This window comes from Pinus tabuliformis, chromosome 5_2, assembly GCF_031772625.1.
Source record: "Pinus tabuliformis cultivar Carrire ecotype Pingquan chromosome 5_2, CPIR1, whole genome shotgun sequence".
NCBI lineage: Eukaryota > Viridiplantae > Streptophyta > Pinopsida > Pinales > Pinaceae > Pinus > Pinus tabuliformis.
The window spans coordinates 807,860,365-807,884,967 of NC_142306.1; the positions used below are offsets into that span (position 1 = coordinate 807,860,365).

Sequence of the window (24,603 nt, forward strand, 5' to 3'; positions counted from 1 at the left end):
CTCCTTTGTGTTCATCTCTTTCAAAGCATTGATTAATACCTTTTCCATGCCAACTTCCTCTTCTTCCTCTTATTCCTCGTTAGAAACTTCAATATGAGAGTATTCCTGACTTGAAACATGATCATCATCATCTTTGTCTTGACCAACATCAACGTTACCTAAATGAAGATTTTGAATTTTCTCCCACAGATTTTTGGCTATTGAGCATAATCCTACACTGAATTTCATAGAATATGGCAAGGAACTTAAGATGACACTCATGGATTTGGAATTGTATTTTCTTGATTCATCAATAGAGATATTTCCAAAAACAACAAAATCTCATACATCATATCCAATAGCTTCCAAATAGATTTCCTTTTATTGATTAGAGGAATTGGACCAACCTGTTTCTCTTCGTTAGTTATAATAGGTTCTGAAAGAATTTCAATACCAAGAACTTCCTTTGGTTTCTTTGAACGCTTGGCGGCTTGCTTCCTTGACTTTGCCATCTTCATTCCCTTAGATTTGCCTTCTAACTGTTAAGCTACTACTGAAAGAGCCGGCTCTTATTCCAATTGTTAGAAATATTGAGAGGGGGGTGAATCAATATTTCTTACTTCAATTTGTATTTCTATATTTTCAAAGCATTAAACATTATTAGCATTAGTTAAACATAGACAATCATTAAGACCATTCTACAATGCACAAAATCAAGACAATAGATGCCAGAGATTTTTAGGTGGAAACCCTTCTAAGAGAAAAAACATCGAACGCTTCTTAATATTTGTCATCAATAAATACATCAACAAAAAGCTGCAACTTCCATAATTTTCAGCTACAAATGAGGGAGGCTCCACCCTTCTGGTTTACAAGCTACAACCTGACAGATGGTCCAACAACATGTCTACCAACTGCCATTGGATGGACGCTCCAATATCTGAACTTACAGAGTCTAAACTACAGGAAGCACTAACTCCCTAATTCACCAATTGTTATTGGAAGGATGCCACCTGCCCTAGCACTTCCATACCCCCTTGAAGTGTTCTTAGGCTCCAACCTAACAAAGACTCCACTCTCGTCTCGCACCACCCTGCCACCCTATTCAGCGAGCTACCACTTTCCCTGAAAGCTCCAACCTTCAACCACCATGGCAGACATGTTTCACAATTTTCAGACTAGATCCACCTGCATTCAATAAACTGTGATACAACTTCTACTTAATGATCAAATACCAAAACTCTACTCAACTATCAATTTGATCTCTATGATACAAAGCCAATTCTTTTTACTCCTCAATACATCATGCTCTCTCTGTAAATCAATCGTCTAGCCATTCATCTACAATACAAGCTTAAAATTGATTCAAGTACGAAAACCCTAGTTGCAACCAATCTCTGCTCAATAAGCTCTGCTTTTTCTCAATCACTACTCAATATGTTCATCACCATGAATATTAACCTCTACAACAAATCATTGGCCAACAAACAATGATGCTTATTATACCATCCAACCCTTCTACAATTCAATACAGTCAACCATTGGATTTCCTACTCAAACACTATAAACCTTAACATTCCACACATGTCGACAATGAACCTTGACAACTCACATCAATAGCACAGTTCTTGGCAGCCACATGCTATACAATAGCAAACTTTAGCACAATCAAATATGTTGTTGTATCAACCCCTAGTTGGACAACCTCAATAATGTCCTTATGTCAAACCCTAGTAGTGATCATAGCAACATGTATATGTGGCTACAACCTCTGAGAGGGGGGCGAATTAATATAACAATTTTTAACTTCAAAAACCTATAAATGCATCCATAGGTATAGAGTAGAGCACATAAATATACAAAACATGGAGATTTTTATATGAAAAACACGGAATGTTCGCTCCAGATGAAAAAAAAAACACCAATAACTTGATTTATCAACACCAACTAAAATGATGCACCAACTCCTTGATTTATCAAAGCCAAAACTTGTACAAAAGTCAATATTAGTCAAAGAAAGTTTGTCCTTCTGGCAATTATTCCTCTATCCTTCACACTGGTACTCAACTTCCTAAACATGACCTTAGCAACAAAATTTCTCTCAACAAATGATCCGGAGTCCACCACCATTTAACAAAACTCTACCTCCTCCACAAGTTTCAATCCCCTCAATGGAGAACAATGTCATATCTTCAATACTAACTTGAAACTTACCCTTCAAACACACCAAGATTTAGCTCTTAAAACAAGGATGAATTCAACCTTCTTTGTACCAAAACATTGGTCCTGATATCCAACCTCAATATAAACAAGTCATTATTATCATAACAGAACTAAAATTCGACCTTCCACTCTAATTTGGCTCTCTACATAGACTTGAAATTCAGCCTAGGGGACAAAATTCAGCCCTCAAAAACAAAAACAAGTCTGCAATCAATCATCTAACCAAGACCATAAACCTTCAAAAGTGTGCCAAAAAGCCTTCCAAAATAAGCTAAAAACCCCTTTCAAAATAAGCCAAAAGCCTTTCAAAATGTGTCAAAAATACTTTCCAAAAGTCTCTCCAAATCAACATCTCTTCACTTCTGATTCATGAGGTATGAACCTCAACACTCCTTTTTATCACCAGTTTGAACAGATCCAAACTTGCTTGAGTGAATGATTTGAAATGTTTTTTCTTGCCCCTATTTATATTGCACTCAAGGTCTAGATTGGGTTGGCTTGTCCATTGGTTGGACTAACTTGTGTAACTCACATAATATATAATAAAAATTTAAAAAATCATTTCTCCTCGACCTTGCGGAGTTAGAGTGTCATATACCATTAGAAAGGCCTCGAAATAAGTTTTAAAACCATATATATCATGCTTCCATTTGAACTAGGTAAATGGAATAACAATACCTTCAAAAATAGGGCATCCAAATGGGACATCAAAAATCCAAAAACAATATTTTGTTTGAATATATACCTCTTTCATTTAGAGAACCTTTGACATCAATGACAACATCAAACATAAACATGTTTGATTGATTGATTAAGAGCAGCTCATATTTCTCCAGTATAAGGAAACAAATTAATAATACATTATCCAAAGGCAATGAACAAAAGTTGATAAATCAACCCGTATTTGTGGATCACTAGTGATGGCTGTCCTCCCTTTAACAGCCAAGTTATTTTACCATGTTATATTTACAAAAACAATCTATAAGCTAAACAATCAATAAACAAAAGTTAATAAATAAACCCGTATTTGTGTATCACTAGTGATGGTTGTCCTCAAAAACACTCTATAAGCTAAACAATCAATAAACAAAAGTTAATAAATAAACCCGTATTTGTGGATCACTACTGATGGCTGTCCTCACTTTAACAGCCAAGTTATTTTACCACCTTATATTTACAAAAACACTATAAACTAGACAATCAAGTTAGCATAGCTTTTACCACCTTATATTTACAAAAATACTCTTTAACCCTATATTTACAAAAATACTCTTTAAATTTTAAACCTGAAAATGTATTCATAAAAGATTTGCACACATCATCGATCGGAGCTTGACAACCCTAAACTTTTTAAGTATGGGGGATTTTCGCAGTGCATTATATTAGATATCATTTTTGGGATTCAACTGCATTAAGTAAGTCATTCAAAGTATGACCATTTCCATGAGAGGTAGTCGTAAAGTGACTAATTTCTCATGATTTTTGAATAGTTCACTTAGCACTCATTGCATCGGGTGATGCTCAGTCAAATTAACAGCTCACCAAACCTAAACTTATTAGTCAATTTTTTACGCATCATGGATCAGGAGCAGGAGCTTGACAACCCTAAACTTATTAGTCAAATTAACAGCTCACCCATGCCTTAATTCTTAAAGAAACTTTCACTGAAAATGAAAGGATAAAATAACACTAATCCCCTATAACCTCATTTCAAAAGATAAACAAATTTGTCTACCTTGTGAACAAACTAGATGCTACCCTCGTTTTCAACGGGAATCTGTGGAACAAAATCTTACCGTATTCATGGGTATCTTTGTTTGGGTATCCTTGTTTTGCACATTCATAGGTATATATTCTTTTGCTTATGATCAGTTAGAAATGTCTGCTTCTTGTTGAATATGAAAGCATGTACGGTCATGTTGGAGTGTTTATAACTCAGACAACAGGGAATCCTTTTGAGAAGAGGTTTGCATGAATTTTAAATAGAACACTGCCTTTTGTGGTCAATTAATCGATTTTGTAGTTAATTGGCCTATTTGATTAGAGTGGTAAACAAAATACATTGCATTATAATATTCCAACAGGGAATGGACAACTGTCACACAATAAGCAGCATCTTGTATATATAAAACAAACCATACGCAAGTACGAGCTAATCCCATCAAAATGTCACGGACAAATTATAAGATAAATAACATATAAGAAATACACATACTTGGCTTAAAAAGAAAAAACACATAGCATATTGTTTTAAAATTTGTCCAAGCGTGTTAACATAAGCGACTACTTAAAGTGTGTCTTGATAAGGACCAGAGATATTAATATGTATAAGCGAAACGCTTCCAGAAAAAGAGACGGTTATATAGTCGTCGCATACAGGAAAAGCGCAGTACAGGTATCGTTTGACACTCCCATAAACACGATTGTGGAGATGACCAAACTAATACATTCAGCTCATGCTTAGATGCGTCGCTTGCTCTTTGAATGTGGATATATGCAATGTATATATAGACTAACAGTTAACACTCTCAACAAAAATACCTCCACCTATCATCCTACTTTAAAATTGTTGAGCATTTCCTTCACTAATTTACTCCCTTGAAAACGGGTCAGCCTAGTGGCCATCTTTAAGAAGAAACGGATAAGGAAAAAACAAAAGGGAGTAGAATAGTCATATCGAATATGTAGATTGCACTAAAGAATAATTGTCAATTAAAGAATATTATGCGGAAAAATTAGAAAAGATAAACATTCGGAAAATGACCCATCCGGTCGTAATAAAGGAAAATATCCGCCCCTCACCTAACCATTCCAATCTACAAAATCATACTGAACATGTCTAAAAAAATTGGCAACATTCGTACGCCAAACTATTCTGCAACCAATTCAGCCGCCAAACTATGCTGCGTCCAGGTGAAAACACCCTCAGTAGCACTCCTGCTAATATCACATATAAACACCTCATTTGATAGCGCGACTATCCTTCAAGCAAATATAAAATCATCAATAACCCATAGGCGGCATACCATAAGCTGGCATGGGAGGCATTCCCATTCCAGCCATACCTGGTTGAAAACCACCCATACCCATACCTCCTCCCATACCAGGAATTGGAGGTGCTGGTAAAGCAAGCGGAAGAAGCTGGGCATACATATTCTGCAAATAAACAAAAGAAAATTCAGCATATAAAAAAAAGACTCCATTCCATAAGTTGCAAGTACAGGAGGTTTCACAGAGCACAAGGCTTATACCTGCTGAGCAACCATATCCTTTTCTTCCTTTTCCTTGGACTTCACTTCTTGAAGATTCTCTAACTTATCCTTAACCAGCTCATCCACTTTTGTAGTGTACTCTCGAATGAACTGAAAAAGGAGACAAGGTTATCATCAGGTCCATATGACGGATCAGGACAACTTTGATTTTCGAAAAGAGCCATATGGAAAAATAATCAAATACCTGAAGTAGGTACGGGAATGAAAAATCAATCATATTGTTAAACCATGCTAGCTCCAAGGCCACATCAGGCCTGATCAAGTCATAGCATGTGAACAAGCATGAAGCAAAGCATTCCTTCTTGCCCTGCAATTCCAGGTAAAGCTATTAGCCACCACTACTAACAACTATACTGTACAAAGCTTTGCTTTTAAACATTACACATAGAAAAACCACAAGAGGAACAGAAAATTTTGCACTAGCATACCTGTTCCACAAAATATACAAGCAATTCTTCTGCAAGCTCACGGTCACCAGATTGAGAACTAGTCTCCATGGCATCCTTGTAAAGATTATCCTTTTTGGACAAGGCAACAGACTGCCTCCATCGTCCTGCTTTCTTGTAAATGTAGGCAGCAATACGGCGGAACTCAAGAAGTTCGTGTTTCTCAACCTGCTTGGAACAAGTAAACATCAGTGATTTGGAATATTCTACTAAATCCACAGGCTTCAACTGGAAGTTGAATGACAAAAAGGTAAAAGTTTTTGAGACATGTTTTCGGCAATAATCACATCAAAATTCATTTGTTGACGCTTTCAAACCAGGACGTGTGGTTCATCTTGTCCTGATGATGAACCACACTTGCCGTTTCGAAACGCGTCGACAAATGAATTTTGATGTGATTATGGCCAAAAACATGTCTCAAAAACTTGATATGGATCACAGAAGCCTTAATTCAATAAAAAGGTAAAAGGTCAACCCCACCTTCTGTGCAAGACCTATCTGGTCAAAGTTATCGTGCATATCTATAGATTCCCGAAGTCTCTCATAATCTTCCTCTTCTACATAAATTGCATTCAATGCCTCATTTACAGCAGCCACATTATTGCTCTGGACTGCAACCATGTATGGCTTCACAAGATGGAGATGTCCAGCCTGAATCACAATTCAATAAAATGCAAATATAGTTTAGTACCTTTCTTCAAAGCTTTCAAATAGCAATGCAGTACAGGAAAAAAAATATACAGAACCTGGTAACAAATAGGGAAACACTCAGACATTCCGTTTAATGCCACACTAAAAATGAAATCTGATCAGAATAAAGAATGTCAGAACAGCATACCTTGCGCATTATGTCCACCACACGTGTATGATCCACCCTAAGAGAGAGGACATTCAATAGATCATTGATAAGATCTGGATGTTCTTGCAAATAAAAGTGAACAGCCTTGTAGTATAACTCAACATTGGCCACCTTGACCACAACATCTTTAAATTGCATGTGATCCCATGCCTCTGGAGAATGGTTCATGATTGTTGCTGCAGCATTATCGTACTCATCATATTGAATGTATAAATATGTAAGCTCCTTCCAGTGCTGCTGCTCATCACAAACACGGATGAGCTTGGGAATGTTGAGCCGTGTTGAGAACAACTTAATATGTTCCATAAGCTTGTCTGGACGATATCTAGCATACAGGATACCCAACTCTGTAAAGATACCCATATGTGCACGCTCCAACCCCAAGCCACTCTCCATTAGAGAAATTAATTCATCAAAGCGGCCCCTATTCTGATAATAATCACTGACCTCTTCCAAGTCATCTACCTGGAACAAAAAGTTCAAAAATAACATCAATCTCTTGACTTCACAATTAAAAATAAACAGTTACAAAGCCTCCAATACATGCCTCTGGGTTAATAGGTCAGAAGGGTCAATCTTGTACCTACTAAATTTTAAAACATGATTTCTAACATATTCTCTTCAGTAGAATGCACGGATATCATGCCATTTGATAGATGGTAATCGAACATTTTAAAAACAGAATCCACGAGATAAAACTGTTCAATGAAACCATGTTACCTGTACAATGATGTTCAATCCACATATTTGAGCCAATCTAAACTCTTCCGCATCAACACAGGCAAAGCAAACTTCCTTCCAAGTCTTTGAACTGTTTGCCTTGCGAGCAGCATCAACTGCTCCTTGGAACTGTCTTAGCTTCACAAGAGTGCTAGCAAGTTTTGCCCAGTTTGAAATAAAGGCAAAAATTATCTTTGCGGCCTCATAGAGCTCTTCATCAAATAGACGGTCTCCCACACCTTGGAGATTAGCTACATTAGGTGACAGTATGAATTCCTCAATATCAGCAAGTCTGTCAATCTTAGCATATGCATAGATAAGCTCACTATCAACCTTTGGCTCTTTAACCTTTCTCCGTACCATCAACAGGTATTTGACTAAGTCATGATACACGCCAGCTATCTCAGCCGCCCTTATCACATCAAGGAACTGTGTAGCATCATCAGCACGAATAAATGATTCAATAGCATCACTGACCAATCCTTCCCTGAGTTGTGCCTTTGCAACTTGACTCCAAACTGCATCCTCCTCAACACGGGATGCAAACTCAACCGCCCGTTCGATGCTTCGGATGTTATCCAAAAGCACATTCACTGCCTGCACATTCAAGTTGAATTTTTTGAAAATCGCAAAGGCTTCCTCAAACAACTCTGCTCCAACAGCTATCTCTCCAACAGCAGGGCCATCGAAGTTGTCCAGTCTGTTGATATAATCCATTACACGTGACTTGTCAGCCTTGATGGCTGTAAGAATAAGAAGATTTTGCAGATTGGGGTTTCCACTAAATGCAGAATTTTGTAGCACAATCTTCTCTAGAAGCTCAATCAACTCATGTGGGAGATCAGCAGTCATGAATGCTTTCACTGTTGCAGAGACTTGATCTGGATTCTTACTTTCTGGTAAAGCAGTTGATACAACCTGGTCAATAAGTTGCCTTCGGAATGGATTTTCAGGGGTAAGTACCTTTTCCCAGAGGTCAGGCTCCATCCGCTCAACAACATACCTGAATCAAAATGTGTCAATTCAGACATTTACAAGAATCTTTTTAACAGAAACAGAAACCACAAACATATAACAAAATGTTAAAGGGTACCTGGCTTGGAGTTTGAACAGAGAATTTTTATTGGTAACATCAATAAGTTCATCATCACACTGGCCCCGCTTATATGCAACAACTGCCAGAGTCGGATCTCTTTTCTCACAGTATTTACCCACCACGCGCGAATCATAGTAGGGATTTGTTGTAAGGAAGTGTTCTGGATTGTTATTTGTATCAATGATGATTTTACCAAGGGCATTGTGAACATGTACATCTTGACTTCCTTCGCTTACAAGGTGTTCTAAGAATTGGGTCAGCAGTCGAAGCCGATTCCTACAAAACACACAGACAAAAAGAGAGTTACAATTTTAAAATTACAAATCATAATTACATCTAATGAGGTTTAGAACAGTACCTTTTCTCGCATTCTTCAACAAGCGGTTCTACAGGAAGAAGAGAACGAACTGACAGAATAAGACCTTTAATGAAATCCTCTGGACAATCATCATCAAGTAGTTGGCCAACAACTAAAGGAGCATTGCTTGGATTGACCTTATCAGCAAAACAATAAAATGACAATAAGCAAGTCTCTCAAAACATGTCTGCAAAACCTTCTAATTGAAGGTTTTAATTATTTTAACAATTTATATTGATGTCTCCTACATTGATCGTCCCTTCAAAATAGCAGACGGCTACAATATCAGCCATCTTTTCGTAAATCAAAAAGACATTCCTGGAAGCCTTTCATGACTAATAAAAAGATATAGCTAGACTATTCAGTTTCATTGAGCTTCCATATGAATTACTATGTCGAATTCAGCAAAAAGGGTACTTACTTTCTGGACATAGCCTTCAATGTACCGCAGCATGTTGTTTGAATATAAGTAGTGAGTAAGATCTGGTACAAAACCAAATCGGTCGCAAACATTTATCAGGGGACGGGCATCTGGAAGTCTCGCTTCCATCAGAAAATTCTTGGTCTTCTCTGCGTCATAGAAGTTTGACTCTCTGGTTACACGCTCCACCTCTTTGATTTGACCAGTTTTTGCTGCTGCTTCAATGTATTTAAAGTGAATATCGGGGTCCTCACTGCCAAAGTTATTCAATTTTCAGTTCCCTATAAAGCAAATAGCCACATACATGCCTACAAGATCAACCTCTCTAAAGGACCATTAATTTCCATTCACAGTTTAAACACCAAAAGTAAATAATGACTAAGCAACCCTTATAAAATTGAAGTTGCATAGTTCACCTGGAACTCAAATATGAACCCAAAAAGAAATAGAGCCCTTCATATGACTTGAACTGCTCAAAGAGTTTGATACATGAATCTACACCCAGTTGATCCGAATATTCTTTTGCAGCCTGCAACCGATGAGAAAAAAGGTTAATACAAATGTTAAGATGAGCACAAATAACAATTTGCAGCTATAATATAATGTTGACATACAGTTAATAGTATTCTTACCTGTACAATTATCTGGAGGTTTCCTCTTAGATTAACAAGAAGCAGATCTTTCATGCACTCCAATGCCCACTCTCTTGAGAGAGTACCAAAAAACTCAACCAGTGCCTGCAAGAGGTTAAAATCAGTGACAGAATTTAAGATTTTTCAAGATGACCCCAAAACATCACAGTTCACAGACCTGAGGCTCAATAGCATGAGTGTTGACAATAACACGTTTGATATCAGGCAACTCTGTATAATGCTGCAACCAAAGTTTGCAACGTCAGTAATGTAGTAAAAATTAACTTTTTAAAAGCCTGTGTTATGCTGGCATAAATTCAAGTAAAACCTCTATACAAGTGTACCATAGCCAACCTGTAGTCTCAAAAGAATCACAAGTACTTCTAATTCTAAATAGATCCCAAGTCTTACATACCTGAAGTGCTCGCATATATAAGCCAGCTTTCTCACACAGTTGTGCAATACGGGGACGGTCATAGTGACTAAACATTCCATTTGCCAGGATTGCATCAGCTACATTTGGGAAAGTGACCAGGTTGATCTCGAGAACCTGCAGGGGAATCATATTGAATAAATTGCAAAACCAAAATACTTTCCATAAAAAAGGATATTTCAATTGAAAAACTTGCCTTTGTTTGAAGATACCCATGTTCTGGCAAATTAGGCTTCAGAACATCCAATAAAAAGGATGTTGCTTCACGGATCATGTTTCGCTGAAAACAGATGCGCACAGACACTATCAAAACTCGATATATTAAATAAGTTGCCTTTAGGCTTTAACAAATGCTTTCACAACAAATATAATAAGAAAAATTGAAAGTCAAATTCCTCTTGAAGTAAATGTGAGAACATTCTCATAGATTATTAAAAATATCTCATTTGTCCCATAACATAAAATTTTAACTACAGTTAGACAAAACTCTCTTTGACAACAAGCAATCCTCGAAAATAAATGAGAAATGGTGAAACCAAAGAAGTTTGAGAGTCAAAAGATATAGAAAGCTGTAGGAAATGTAGGCATAGAAAATGATTAAAGCGAACTTTCAGCTTAATCCAAAACCAGTTTTTGGCTCTATTGTGGATGCGAAAAAATTAATTTATCAGTGAAACCATCCGATTACAGAGCTACCCACATCAGGTTATGTCAGAATCTTTTACTGAAAAATCAGAGATCACAGGCCCAATCTCCGTGTACAACTCTTTGAGGACCTTGATCACTTTTTTGAAAGGGATGGAGAGGAGGGAGTTAAAAAATGAACCAGAAGAGGACAGATTGAAGTGGTGAAATGATAATTGCGCTGCCAAGACTTCAAAAAAAACATTTTTTTCCTGTGACAATGGAAAATCTGTACAAAAAGGGGAACCCAAGGCATTCATGGTGCTTTCCCTCCAGCAGCTTCTCCTCGTGCAGTCTGCATAGAAAATTATGAAGTCTTACTCAAAACACCTCCAAGATAAACCAATTCTAAGAGGTAAGGAAGCAGTTGACAAGAACGGATTGGTAGAAAACATTGGCAAATATGGAGCTATCCTGCTTTTCGGTGGAGAGTTGACAAGCAACACCACAGCAACAGGTGCAGGAGGTATAATCATTTGAAGCATAAAATAATATCGCTTCCTTTACCATAGGTATGGATACTTAACAAATAGTGTAGCTGAAACTTTACAGCAAAGACCCAAGGATTAAAAAGATTGGAGTCAAAACTTGTTATTAACCTTCTGAAAAAAACCTATAATTCCAAGTGGCTCAAGATTGATAGATATGTGTAAAGCTCAGACACATTTAAGGAAATCAATTTCTAGCATGTTGATAGAATTTGGATTCAGGAAGCAAGCTGCATTAAAAGAAAGCAAAATTAGAAAAAGTGAGAGATCTGTAGAGGATTGGGGAGATCTCTGTTTTACCATCATGAAAAGCCTTAGTTTAGACCTAACAGCTTCGAGGAGTACCCCATTGAAGGAGTGTAAATGCAGGCCTTCAGGCTAACACAAATTTTGAATGGACAACAGCATAGAAATAGTAACACTCCAAGGCAATCTTTGTAAGTTAACCTTCCAATTTGAACAATTACATGAAGATTGAAAGGTCAACTAAAGGGTCTAAAAGCGATAGGGAGCAAAGCAAAGAACTGTCAAGCCTTTTAAAAAGGACGAGTAGCAGCAAGCACCGTACGGGAAAGACAGACAAAATGAAAATTGAAAAGCACTCAGAAAACTGAGAATAGGACCCTCAAGAGTGAGAAAGCATAGAGGGACCCACAACAGTGAAGCAGGAGGTATATAAAGCCATAAGTGAAAATAAAGAAGCCACCAGTCTCTGAATATGGTACCATCAGGAATAAGGTGCTTAGGAGCTATGATGATGCGTTGGAGAAGATTCCCTGGGTCATTGAAATAGAGAGAGGAACAAATATAATCTGAACCACATCAAAAAATACAGTAGTGAGATAAAACAGAGTGCCCAGGGGCCAGGAGTTTTGAGCGGTGGATACAGATGTGGAATTAACAGTCATATAAGGAGATCCAAAGAAGAAAACCTTACCTCCTCTATCATTTTCCATGCTTGAAGAAGCAATCTAAGTTCCTTTGTTTTGTAATTGAAGTATCTCAGGCACTGGCTATTACTAAATATTTTGTAAAGGAAATCAATTTTTATGTGCAAGTATAACATGGAAGTCAACCCTTCATTTAAATTATTTCTCACTATCTAATAATTATACCTTTTCTAAAAGGAAAAGAAACTGAAATATCCATCTAGTATTATTTTGGCATAGATTAGATTCCAAAATTAACAAATAGATACAAGCTTTGCAACTTTGCTACAGGCAACAGATTTTGGACACAATCTTCTTTCTATTTTCCTAAGCAGAAAATACTCCAAAAAATATGCACAGAATCACTCTAGCTAACAGAAAAAAATTTATCAGGCCATAATATTAACGAGTAATGGATACTTGCATAAAATCTACAATTTCATTTTACTGTTTTAGTAATTAAGGTTGATCTAAGAAACTATAACATAAGAAGGAGGTCAAACTAAATACCTGAAGGAACAAATCTGTAATGGTATTGTAGTCCAGCGGACAGCCACCTTCCATTTGAGACATCATCAGTGCAAAGTTTACAGCACCCTGAAACAGTGGATAAACATCAAAATAAAAACATATCCAGCATAGCTTCAAAACCAAGGTCAGAAGACCTTCTTTAACAAAAATGACAGTACCTGTGGATCGGAGCGCAAAATAGTCTGGAGGAGAAATAAGTAGTCTGGCGTGTACCCAACCTACACAAGTTTATACCCAATAATATGAAACCATAATAGTTATCCAAAAAAATATTACAAATGTTTTCTGAACAAATATAAGAATTACCAAGCTAGTTTAATAACCACATTTCCCCTAAAATACGAATAAACAAAGTTGTCTTCTAATTCCACTTGTAATAGAACCCCTGTGTTACTGTTATGCAATGGGTCAAAGTAAACATTACAGTTGGTTAAAGCATACCTGTTTGGAGTATATAAGTATTTTGTCAAATTCTCTTCTCTCAGCAAAAGCTGCAACTACCTTAGGGGTAGCCCTTGCTTTTATATAAATTTTTAAAGCAAGGTCATTGTCCACCGTCTGCATCAAAGTAACACATTATTGCAATGTTGCAAATAAACATTAAACAAGAAAATAGTGAAATATTGAATTAAATCTATGACTAGAGAAAACCAACATTTACCATGCATAATAGTGTATCCAACCCATTCTAAACAAGAAAATGAGTGCTCTATCAAACACGCGATAATAAAACTGAAACAGATTGTAAAGCAATAATTATCCTTTGTCCTTGTCAAACTTCACAGCACACTTCTAAGCATAAGCAAACCTTTTGAAATTAATCTTTAGAAGGCAAGAAAAGCACACATGCATAAGGATTTTTCAAACCAGCACAATTCCTAAGCATGAATTCTCAAAATCTTAAGGTAACAGGAAATCAGCTTTGGTGCGTATGTGTGTGTGCATGTCTTTGTACGAGCTGAGAAAGACCCACAGTTGCCTTTTAGCGTTCTAGATATTCTCTTTGATTTTATGGACTGTAAATAAGAGCTAAAAATAGCATGTTTTTAAAGAAAACACAGAGAGAAAATCATTCCCTGATCTAAAAACGAAAGCATCTGGAAAACTAATGCAACATGTAAAAGATTTTCAAGGCATTTTCTTACTATAAAGTATGAACACTAAATAGAAAGGGTCACATACTAGTTAACAAGAAAAAAACTAATCAGATGAAAAAATACCAGATTAAATCAGAGCAGTGAATCTCACCTTCACAAGATCCCCCAATTCCTCACTGCACTCCAGCTTATCCTCAGCAAGCCAATTCTCCAACAGATTTTTCTTGTTCTGATTTACAACTAATCGTGAAAGTTCCAAAGACTCGAACGCATTCAACTTTCCCCTAGTCAGAAGAGTCCCAAAATATTGTAGAAGGGGTGGTGTCTGCCCAGGCTGTACTGGAACACTCTACAAAACCGTTTGTCATAGATAAAATGTTAAATTGTTACATTGCACAGCCCTCTAATAAGCAATGAGCATACAAAAACCTGCCAATTTCAGAGAAAATCATAAGAAAGAAGATTGATGCATTTATTAAGAAATTTATGTGCCTCAGCCTTTACTTTATGTTCTAGCCTTCTTAATAGTCAAATTATCTAAGTTATACTAAGCTTCAGTATCTGAATAAACGGTTAATGTTAGTCAAAGCTCTAATGTCATTTTGTTGTTTCCCCAACTCTATTTCATATTTTCATAAATTACAAATGATTAAGAATATGAAACCATTTGCACTTCCAAAATGCAGTGAAAAAATCTTCAAACTTTGACAAACTTGATTTCAAAGTCAATCAACCCACTAGTAGCTGAACATCCCATCCATGTATAATGTATACCTGGAATTTTGCCACCGTATCTGGTGTGCGGAGAATGCCTTGGGGTGACTCAGCAGCTAGTTCTGCAGCTTCTTTATACTTCATTTGAGAAAACAACTCCTGGAAGCGCTGGACAACCTGCATGAAAACAGAATATACTCATTCAACTGCAATTCTGAATCACGTGAAAAGATCTATTACTCGTGCAAATATGATAATAGTCAATTAATCAAATGAATGCAAACTCTAGGAGTGGCAAATACAACATTTTGATGTCAACTGATCTACCAAATTTTGTGCTCATTTAAAGAAGATATTTTCTGAGGGCAATACAAACTATAGATATCCCATTTAGTGGAAAATCAATTATTTTCATTATGTTTAACAATCCAGCATTATGATAACAACTGATCTACTGAATTCTATGTGCATTTAAAGAGGTGTTTTCTCTCTAAGACAAATGAAAACAATAGATATCCGATTTATTGGACAATCAACCAATTTCTTCACGATTGGATGCCACATCCATGTCTATCTATCTTTATATCCACACACCACATAAGTCGAAGGATGCCATTTTGGAATTTAGATGAGCACATGTAAAAACCATCATTGCGGCACCTGTTTATTAACAGCAATCAATCTATTTTTTGAGAGAAATTTTTTCCATATTCACATGGACTGATCACAGTATCAAACCATTTCTTACCAAACTTACTCCACCACTATTGTTACGATCAAATAAAACCCCATACAGATATTTTGGAAGAAGAGTAAGTTGATAGGAACTGAAATTAGTAGCATGTTATTTGAGGAAACTTTCCACAATTAAAACGTAAAAAAGTACCCCACAACAACAGCCAATAACATGACTGCATAAGTGCATTCCAATATTTTTATATAGTTACAGTTTGAGCGGTAGACCTCATATATGTACCATAGATGGATGCAGAAATAGCCGCCATCAGCACACAAACACATGCATAATGTTCTTAGCCCTCATAAATTGCAGGTTAAATATTTCCTATGATGGTTAAATTGCATAACTTGTCACTGGCAATATGCAAAAATTATTGACACAAATTCTCATGATTATCTACAACTAAGTTATACAAATGCTTACCAAGTTTTCAGCTCCAGGAAGGTTTCCTCTTTTAGCAAGATTCACGGCAAGCTCTAGATTATTCAGCTGCAAGAACACAAGGAACAAATTCATTGATACATAATAACCCTTTAACAAAATCTTAAGCCTATTAAATATGTTAAAAAACATATCAGAAAAGTTTACCTGTCCACTAACAAAAGGCACAATAGTTGCTTCATTGACAGTTGCAAGCAACACTTGGCCTCGGCGATTGATAGCATAGAATCCACCAATTGACGAAGCTTCCGTTGTTAAGAAAATGGGATCTGGACTGATACGATTCCTGTAAACTGCTGTAGCAGTATCCAAATCATAGACAAACAGAAGTCCCAGCTTTGTGATGACATATATCAGACTATACTTGTTTGATATCTGTCAACAAAGATTCAAATCAAAAGGGTAATTCTTTAACCAAGTGTTCAGCATCACTACCACAAACAAGGCGCGTTCATAGAGGAATATCATGTTATGGTTATCAGAAAATCATTTTAAAAGCCTTACCTGCATAGCCACTGGAAAATCATCGGCAAAATCTGGCGGAAAAAAGAGATCTGCCTGTTTCTTCGAAAATCCTGGTTTACCTGATGACATTTAAAAATCCATTGATTAGAGTGCAGAAAGCTAAAATTAAAGTTAGAAGCCACTTCAGTTACTCTTTACTTGTACATTACATAAAATTTAAAATTCAAAATTTTTGGCACATACAGCAAATAGATCCAAAAGACATAAGCATGGTCTATTTCTATTCCACCATCAACGTAGCATTGAATTTTTAATAGATATAGTAAGGAGTCAAAAACCAAAACGTACAAGGAATTGTCTCCCAATAAAGAGACACATGCTAAATATGGTGCCGACAATTATCTTTTCAACATACCAAATCCATTAATAGCAACAACATTGACTACATATATAGAAGTTGCAAGAGTCTGATTCTTTTCCTGACTATTATCAGGAAAAAATACTTCCTCTATACTCATTCCAAATGTAGAAGTATACAGAGGAAGCTGACATCAATACTTAATTTTTCATAAAACTGTGAACTGCATAAACTCTCATAGACTTGTGAACTGCATCCTTAATAAGACAAATGAGAGCAACTATTTGAAAATAAATCGAACTACAAGTATTCCAAGTCCAGACTCAGGTTATAGAGTCACCAATGTGAAATTATCATGGGAAATTAACAGTCTAGCACTTAAAAAACTCTCCAACAACACAAGATTATCGTAGTGAAGGAGATTTTTAAGTAACATTTTATGTAACCCCAATTAGAAAAAAGCAACAAATATTTATAGTAAAAACTATCAACTATTATTGGCTATTCATTGTCAATCAACAGTTAAAACATTGAAAAGATCAAAGGTATGGACCCTTCAATTTGTCCTTGATGTGCAAATGCATAAACCAATAAAACTTGCATACTAAGTGTAAACAGAGTAACAGACCTGGCTGTGCACCAAGCTCAATCACATGTAGCTTTGATGTAAGCTGCCCTCCAACCATGGTTTTTGAAGCAAATGAAATAAGGATAGAAGGATTTTCATTCCCAGGAACCTGCAGAAAAACAAGGCTACGGTTGTAAATGATCTAAAAATGTATACTTACTGCAAACATGAAAATTCAGAGGTTGAGAAACAAGCACCTAATTTGGTGCAAACCTTGCATACAACCAACAGAAAGGAAAGTGATGCATATCATGGGGGAGGAGAGAAATTTCCCACCTTAAAAGATGCAAATGCTGCAGCATGGGCTTCTAGAGCTTGACTGCGCTGCTGATCTACAGAAAACAGCTGCATGTTCCCCTTAACTAGTTGAGGCCTCTGTCAATAAAATTTGGCATCTGTTAGGAAATGTCCATGAATAGTCTAAATGCTACAACATAGTGATATCTGCATCAACAGCACAGCAAATAATAAGAAAGTCCATACCTCGGGTGCCCCTGGAGCAATTCCAATTAAAACAAGCCATTTCTCAGATGGATCACAACGATAGTTTATTATTTGGTTACCAGTTAAATTGGCAGTTCGATCAAACATTCTTGCAGGCTCAGCATCCCCTGTAATTCAATGTGTAAATACTAAAAACAATGTATACCCTTCTTGCATAATGAACAGCATTTGCATATATATATGAAATAAGAGTTTATACCATATTCAACATTGTATCATATTTACAAACCATCTTCACACTAGAAGGATATAAGTATCAAAAAGGATAATATCCTAGCTTCATAGAAAGGGAAAGAATAAATACATAAGGTCAAGATGTGAAGCAACACAATAATAAGACATCGACATTTTCTTACCTTCCAAGGTCCAATGATAGACAGAAGTCTGTGTAACAAGTCCCAACATCTTTGGGGTTATCCATTTCCAAAAGACAACCTACATAAACATCCATCAAACATGAGATAACAATGGGTTTTCCAACTTTGCCTAACTGCAGTCAATGGCATGATATGCTCTGATTTATCAAAAAATTCACTGAGAAATAAAGGAACTCGTTTTACCTGTTCGGGCATTTGATATGACTTCATCTTTGCCTTCATCTCAATGTTAAAAATTTGCAAATGATCCTGAGTACTGCCAGGTATTTGAGCTGGCAGAAGTCAATAACATTTGAAGTGTCAGATGAACTGGAAATTTTCAAGTCATGATAGTGTTAAATATCCACCACTGAAGCTGAATATTACCAGCTCCCATTAGATCAACTGTTATAACTTATCTATCATATCTACAGATTCTGTACCATTGTAAAACTTTCTTGTAAAAAGAAGTTTCAGCTATATGCAGGCTATTGTTGTTCATGGCCCTTCTCTTGTCAATGTCCAAACTAAAGATGTGCAAAGGAACAGAACATTATACCATCCCTTCATTGTCATGCACATCTATATACCCACCCCCAAAGAGATAAGGAAAAGCAATGCTATTTTGCATTAGCAATAAATATCTCCCTCTGCAACCCACGTTTGCTCACTCCATGCCTACAGCATAATCTTGTGACTTGTAACTTGTAACATTTAACTTTGCAGCAGAACCAACTTTTATAACTTGCATCTCAATGGTTTTGCTTATTGATGACCCAATTGATATCACCACACATTATCAATTGATGTGAGCATGTTGGGGCATAGATGCATGCATGGAAGCTTCACTCATTTGTTTTGTATGAACCAGATCAAAGATTCATATATTTATAGATTTATTACTATATATTACATCAGCCAACATAATATAAATAGTCCTGTGGAACTAATTAGAATAAAACTTGAAACATTTTTGTAGTTAAAAACTTAAAAAATAAAATAGAATTGTATGCTTAGAAGCTTTAAACATTCAATTCATCTTCTAAACAAATTTTACCATCTTTCATACTTGTTCTTGTCACTAGAGAAGTGATGGGATGCAAGAGTGCTAAGCCGTTTTTGATGATACGATACAGAGATTCAAGGAACTACAATGAGCTGCAATCACACTGTAAATATTTTGAGTTATATTAATTAGTGGCAAACAATTGTCAATTTCCCACAATCAAAATTATACAGCATAATAGGGAATTTATATTTCTTAACAACATTGATACAGTGCTTCACTGATCAATGACGGTGCCTGTTGTGTTGGCAAGGGAGGGCCACAAGTTCCATATCAACTGTTGGCATCAATGGCATTAGCTAGGTTCTCCAGAGTCCACCAGCATGTCGTATGAATATCTATTAGTTGCATTTACACTGATGGTGCCAAATTCTTATGGTATTAGCTGGCTTCTCCAGAGTCCAGGATGTTATATGAATATTTCTTAGTTGCATAGCCACTTGTAAATATCTATTGGTGAAGAATGAGAATTTTCTCTCACCTGCTCTGTTCCACTAATTAGGGTTTAGCCCTGAGATTAGCCTCCACGTACATACAGATAATGTTGTTTCATTTTCTGTTGTTAGTATTCTTGTTTTTTCTTTACGTCATATGGGCCTCGTGTACCTTTATATGGGTTTCTTACTAGTCCCTTTCACCTAGTTTGGCAGCGCACATTAATGTAAATTTCATTTCATTCATTTCTCATATAAAGTATGCTGCTTTGAATAGAAGTAGACATGTCTTAGCTTCTTAATCAAAGAAATAATATAATCCAGTTTGCCAGATTTTGAAATTGATGTCTGCATCACATGATATGACACCCTATTAGGCTGATATATTCTCTGGATTTTAATATGTTTTAAGTTATACTACAAACCTAAGGCATGAAAGTGAACACAAACTAAAAATTATAGGGATTGATCTTCTTAAGTCAAAAAAAAATTATGCATTTGATTGTTGTCATCCTCACTGGAATGCTTTGAAGATCCAAAGCACTCAAAGCACTATTTCACTTCATCCTATAACTTAGAACTTGTAGAATTGAGTTCAAATCAGAAAGAGTTCATGGGTCCAGAAGAAGGTCCACATCAATTGTAAAATAGATGTAAAGGTCTCCAAAATAGACAATACAGTGGGAATTTGCAAGCACAGAAGCTTCATTTAACTTATGTTGCTAAACCATGAAGTCGGGCAGAACAACAATGTATACAAGCATGAAATGAAAACTTTCCCTATTGTTATTATGATGGCTCTAATTCTTCTCAATCTTTTACAGTCTGAGATTGCCTACAATCACATTCTGCATGACTTAAGATGATGTATAATTATTCTACGAAAAGTCAACCAATTTTAACAGAATATAGTATATACACTACATTAATGTCCTCCTACCAAGATTTCTAAAATTTTGGTGACTTCCACCAATGTCATTTTCATTCATTGAAAGACATCAATCAGCGCAAACTCAAAGCTATCACCCTGAGCATCACCAATATTTGATGCTTTTATCTGCAGAGATACATAGTATGACTATGACTACATTTTCCCTGCACATGAACTTTCTCGTACTTTTTTCTCCCACAACTGACTTCCTTTTCCAATGGTTGACCATATTTTCTATCTAAGTTTTGACATTTTATTAGCAGAGATACAAAGTATGGTTTTATCTATCTCAGTCTGGTCTGATTAACCACAATTTCTAGTTTTCTGGCAAATTCTTTCAGTTGTACATCATCCAACCATGCCAATCATTGAAGGATCAAACATGAAACAAAGAACATTCTTTACGGCTCTTCTTATTCCTTGTCAAAAACTAGCATATTTCTTCTCTTGTATAATTTCAATGCAAACTCAAAGTGAACGTGGATTCTACTGGAGACAAATTGCAAAAACACAAAAATGGTTAATAAAAAAGAGAAGAGGCCAACAAGACCTTTTAAAGCGAGAATTCTGCTGTTAGGATTCATTAAAGCCGAATCTGCCGTGATAGGCCTTCTCAATGGCTGCATAGGCATATTCATATCAATGATCACAACACTGTTCGCAGGAGCAGTTTCCCGTACGCAGATGTACTTGTCTGACTCCATAGTGACATGAGTAAAGGTGATAAACTGTGGATTAATCCCGAGGCTTGGCAACTGCAACCATAAAAAATCATAAAAAAAGGAGACTTTAGTCACAGCTTATTTACTCAATCACTATTTTTCTGCACTAAAATTTAGCTCCACGTGACTGAAGTAGAAAATATGTCAGTACTGACGCATTCAGTAGTCCTATGGAAAAATAATATTTTAGATCTTGATTGCAATTTGAGAGATCAGTTTGTCCTCTGTTTACTGAGTTTCAACTAGGCATGAGTCAGACACTGCTGTAGCAAAGACTGTCGATAGTGCAATGTGTGGTCAAACCTAGTAGAAAAGTAAATTTTCAAACTAACACTTTTGCAAGAAGAATTGCTCCTCTGGTTCTAACTTCAAATTTAATTCATACTTAACACAGGCATCCTCAGCAAACTCAAGTTTTCAATAAGACTCTTAAGCCTGGAAGTAGCTTAGAAATTCTATCTCCAAATCTCTTTTAATGGATCTGACATCCACATATTAATCACGATAGTAGATACAAGAAGAAAAGCTCTAACTGAACCAAATCCAAGTGGACATGAAAATTCCTTGTAAATTAGTGTAAACAAATTATACATTCAAAATTGTTGACTTCCGACATGTTTTGACACTAGTTATAAGATGAAATACTACTGGAACTGGCAAATTAAAATGAGAAAAAAAGGAAGTTTTATTCCTCTGCATTTTCTGCCAAATTTTTGTCGCTCCGCAACTTTTACCAAATTTTTAATTGCTGGAATTTTTTTGCCAATTTTATTTGGAACAATTTTCACAACATTGATGATCAGAGCTGAAATAGATCATTTAAAATACACAGCAGATCCAGATCTGCAATTATCTAGCATTTGTGGCTCAATTACGAGTAGCCCAACAGATACTAATATTGAAATTAATCAATGCAAGCCAGATATCTTCAACTGGTTTGTAGTTTATTTTCCTCAAAGAGGAATCGCGGGCAAGTCATGGCTGCCAATAAGATCAGTTAGGACCACAGCATTGTGCCCCCAGAACACTTGCTGACCAGATCAATAGATCAGGTGACTTGATCTATTTTATCAAAGACGACACATAAGATCCTAAACTATTGAATCAGTAATAATACACTGTTGTTTAAATAATTTCCGTTAAAGTCGCCAGATCACTTAACGGTTCTGACAAACTAATACATATACTAACTAAACATGTTCACAGCAGGTCAACCTAGGGCACACAGCTTCTGGCGGACTTTCATCTCAGGTTGAATCTCAACAGCTCTAATCTAAAACACGTTACTGAAAAATTATCCAAACAGCCATAGAATCTAGAAAAAACAATCTGGCTCGCTAGCACAAAATTACATCTGAATTCAACAGAACAGAAATTCAGTCCAGACATAAAGGTCAAAAGACAAAAACTTCAGATTACTCAAGGCGCCAAATGTCCATGAAATAGCAGAAAAGAAATTGCCGTTTTCCTGCAGTGGTACTCACCGTCAGGACCTCCTTCATGGTGATCGGGGCGCTAGCTGCAGCCATGGCGCCGGTGAAAGAAAACCCCGATCTCAAACAGCGATTCCTCGGAGGAAAAAGGAAAAAGCCTTAATTCCGATCGAACGTATCCAATTCCACAAAAATTCCTAGAACAGCCGATCTGCCAAAAAAACCGTCTATATTCAACCAAACCCTGCAATATCAAGCTCATAAAAATTCGCAGAAAAAGGTGAACACTGAAGCCAATACCGGAATCCACCCCGGTACCAATCCGGCCGCTGTTGCAATCGAAGATCTGGGAGCCGAACTGTGCTCTGAAATCGCAACCCTCGCAAGGGTTGATGATGAGGAAGAAGTAGAATACGAAGGCTTTAGTGCCCACCGCACATCTATCTGGAAATAATAATAAAAAGATGAAATGCGCTCGCTCAACCAAATGCAAATTTAAATGTACGCCAAATGCACCTTAATTCAGACAAATTCGCCAACATGGCATTTCGGGGCTCGGAAAAGAGATTCGTTTACAAGTGTCGGGAGCCCGTGCCTAGCTGTGATTCGGTTACGAACCTACAGGCTACGGTGTAGTTCGGGTGTTGGGCTTTTGCTTTTTCACCTTTATTTCTAGGGGCAAATTTGGATCTGATTTCTATGCCCCTTTGTCACTCCTTCAAAGAGTAACAAATTGTAGGTCCCCGCCGGCGAGCGGTTAGCGACGAAAAAGCAGGCAATTTCGTTGGTATTAATTTAAATAAAAAAATTTGTATTTAAATTTTTCCCATAACGGGATAAACTTGATGCAAGATTTGGAAAAGTTTAGTTTAAATATTTCATAATTTGGATTTTTTTTCGATATTTTTTATTTCAAATTTGGTTGTGAATTACTAAAATTATATATTTTAAATGACAAAGTTGTATTTTATAGGTATAATAAAGATTTTTAAAGGAGTTGAATTTATCTTTTTAATTAAAATACAAAATTATTTTTATGATGAAAGCCTTCGCTCTCAAATTTCTTTTATAATTGAATTTCATTGAAAAAATTCAATTCATAAGATATTTAAACGGGCTTGGAAATTAGTTAAAAATAAATGTAAAATATTTAGTAAATAATATTATTTTTATAATAAATAATTTTAATAAATATAACGAATTAAGATTCAATTTCCAATACGTTTTGGTTTAACGCTTATATTATGGGGTCATTTAATTGAGAAACTTTTAATTAATAAGTTTTAAAAATATTAATTTTATTTGAATGGAAAGGAAAAAATGTTTAAAAAAACAAAAATAATGTCGTAATTAAAAGGTCATTTTTTATAATTTTGAAGTATTTAGTTTGTTATTATTTTGATTATAATTTTTTTGGGTAAAAATGTAATTTTATTATTTTTTTAATGTGAAAATGGATTATTCATTTTGCAAATTCTTGTTGCATTTTAATTTTAAGAACTTATAAGTTAATAGATATCTTTTTATCAATTCAAAATTATTTTTACCCAATTTCAAGGTAAAAATGTCAATTTCTCTTCTCAATATTTTGAGAAGCAGAATTAATATGTTGAACATTTAAACTATGGCTTATATGGATCAAAT

General features: G+C 35.8%; 1 protein-coding gene across 1 annotated transcript; it reads right to left on the minus strand.

Annotated features, from left to right (window-relative positions):
• Positions 1 to 4,861: 4,861 nt before the first annotated feature.
• On the minus strand, positions 4,862 to 23,418 carry LOC149161776 (clathrin heavy chain 2). Its single transcript, XM_089437039.1, has 31 exons — positions 23,260 to 23,418; positions 23,011 to 23,170; positions 21,355 to 21,559; positions 18,578 to 18,666; positions 18,374 to 18,452; positions 17,997 to 18,124; positions 17,790 to 17,888; positions 17,514 to 17,622; positions 16,567 to 16,646; positions 16,210 to 16,437; positions 16,045 to 16,110; positions 14,943 to 15,059; positions 14,320 to 14,517; positions 13,513 to 13,629; positions 13,230 to 13,289; positions 13,051 to 13,137; positions 10,636 to 10,719; positions 10,422 to 10,556; positions 10,185 to 10,247; positions 10,007 to 10,111; positions 9,791 to 9,903; positions 9,375 to 9,627; positions 8,954 to 9,090; positions 8,593 to 8,871; positions 7,500 to 8,502; positions 6,759 to 7,244; positions 6,401 to 6,571; positions 5,903 to 6,088; positions 5,659 to 5,781; positions 5,454 to 5,564; positions 4,862 to 5,358 (listed from the first exon to the last, which is right to left on the minus strand). The coding sequence occupies exons 2-31, from the start codon at positions 23,053 to 23,055 to the stop codon at positions 5,206 to 5,208; spliced, it is 5,109 nt and encodes a 1,702-aa protein (XP_089293165.1). The 5' UTR covers positions 23,056 to 23,170; positions 23,260 to 23,418; the 3' UTR covers positions 4,862 to 5,205.
• Positions 23,419 to 24,603: the final 1,185 nt, after the last annotated feature.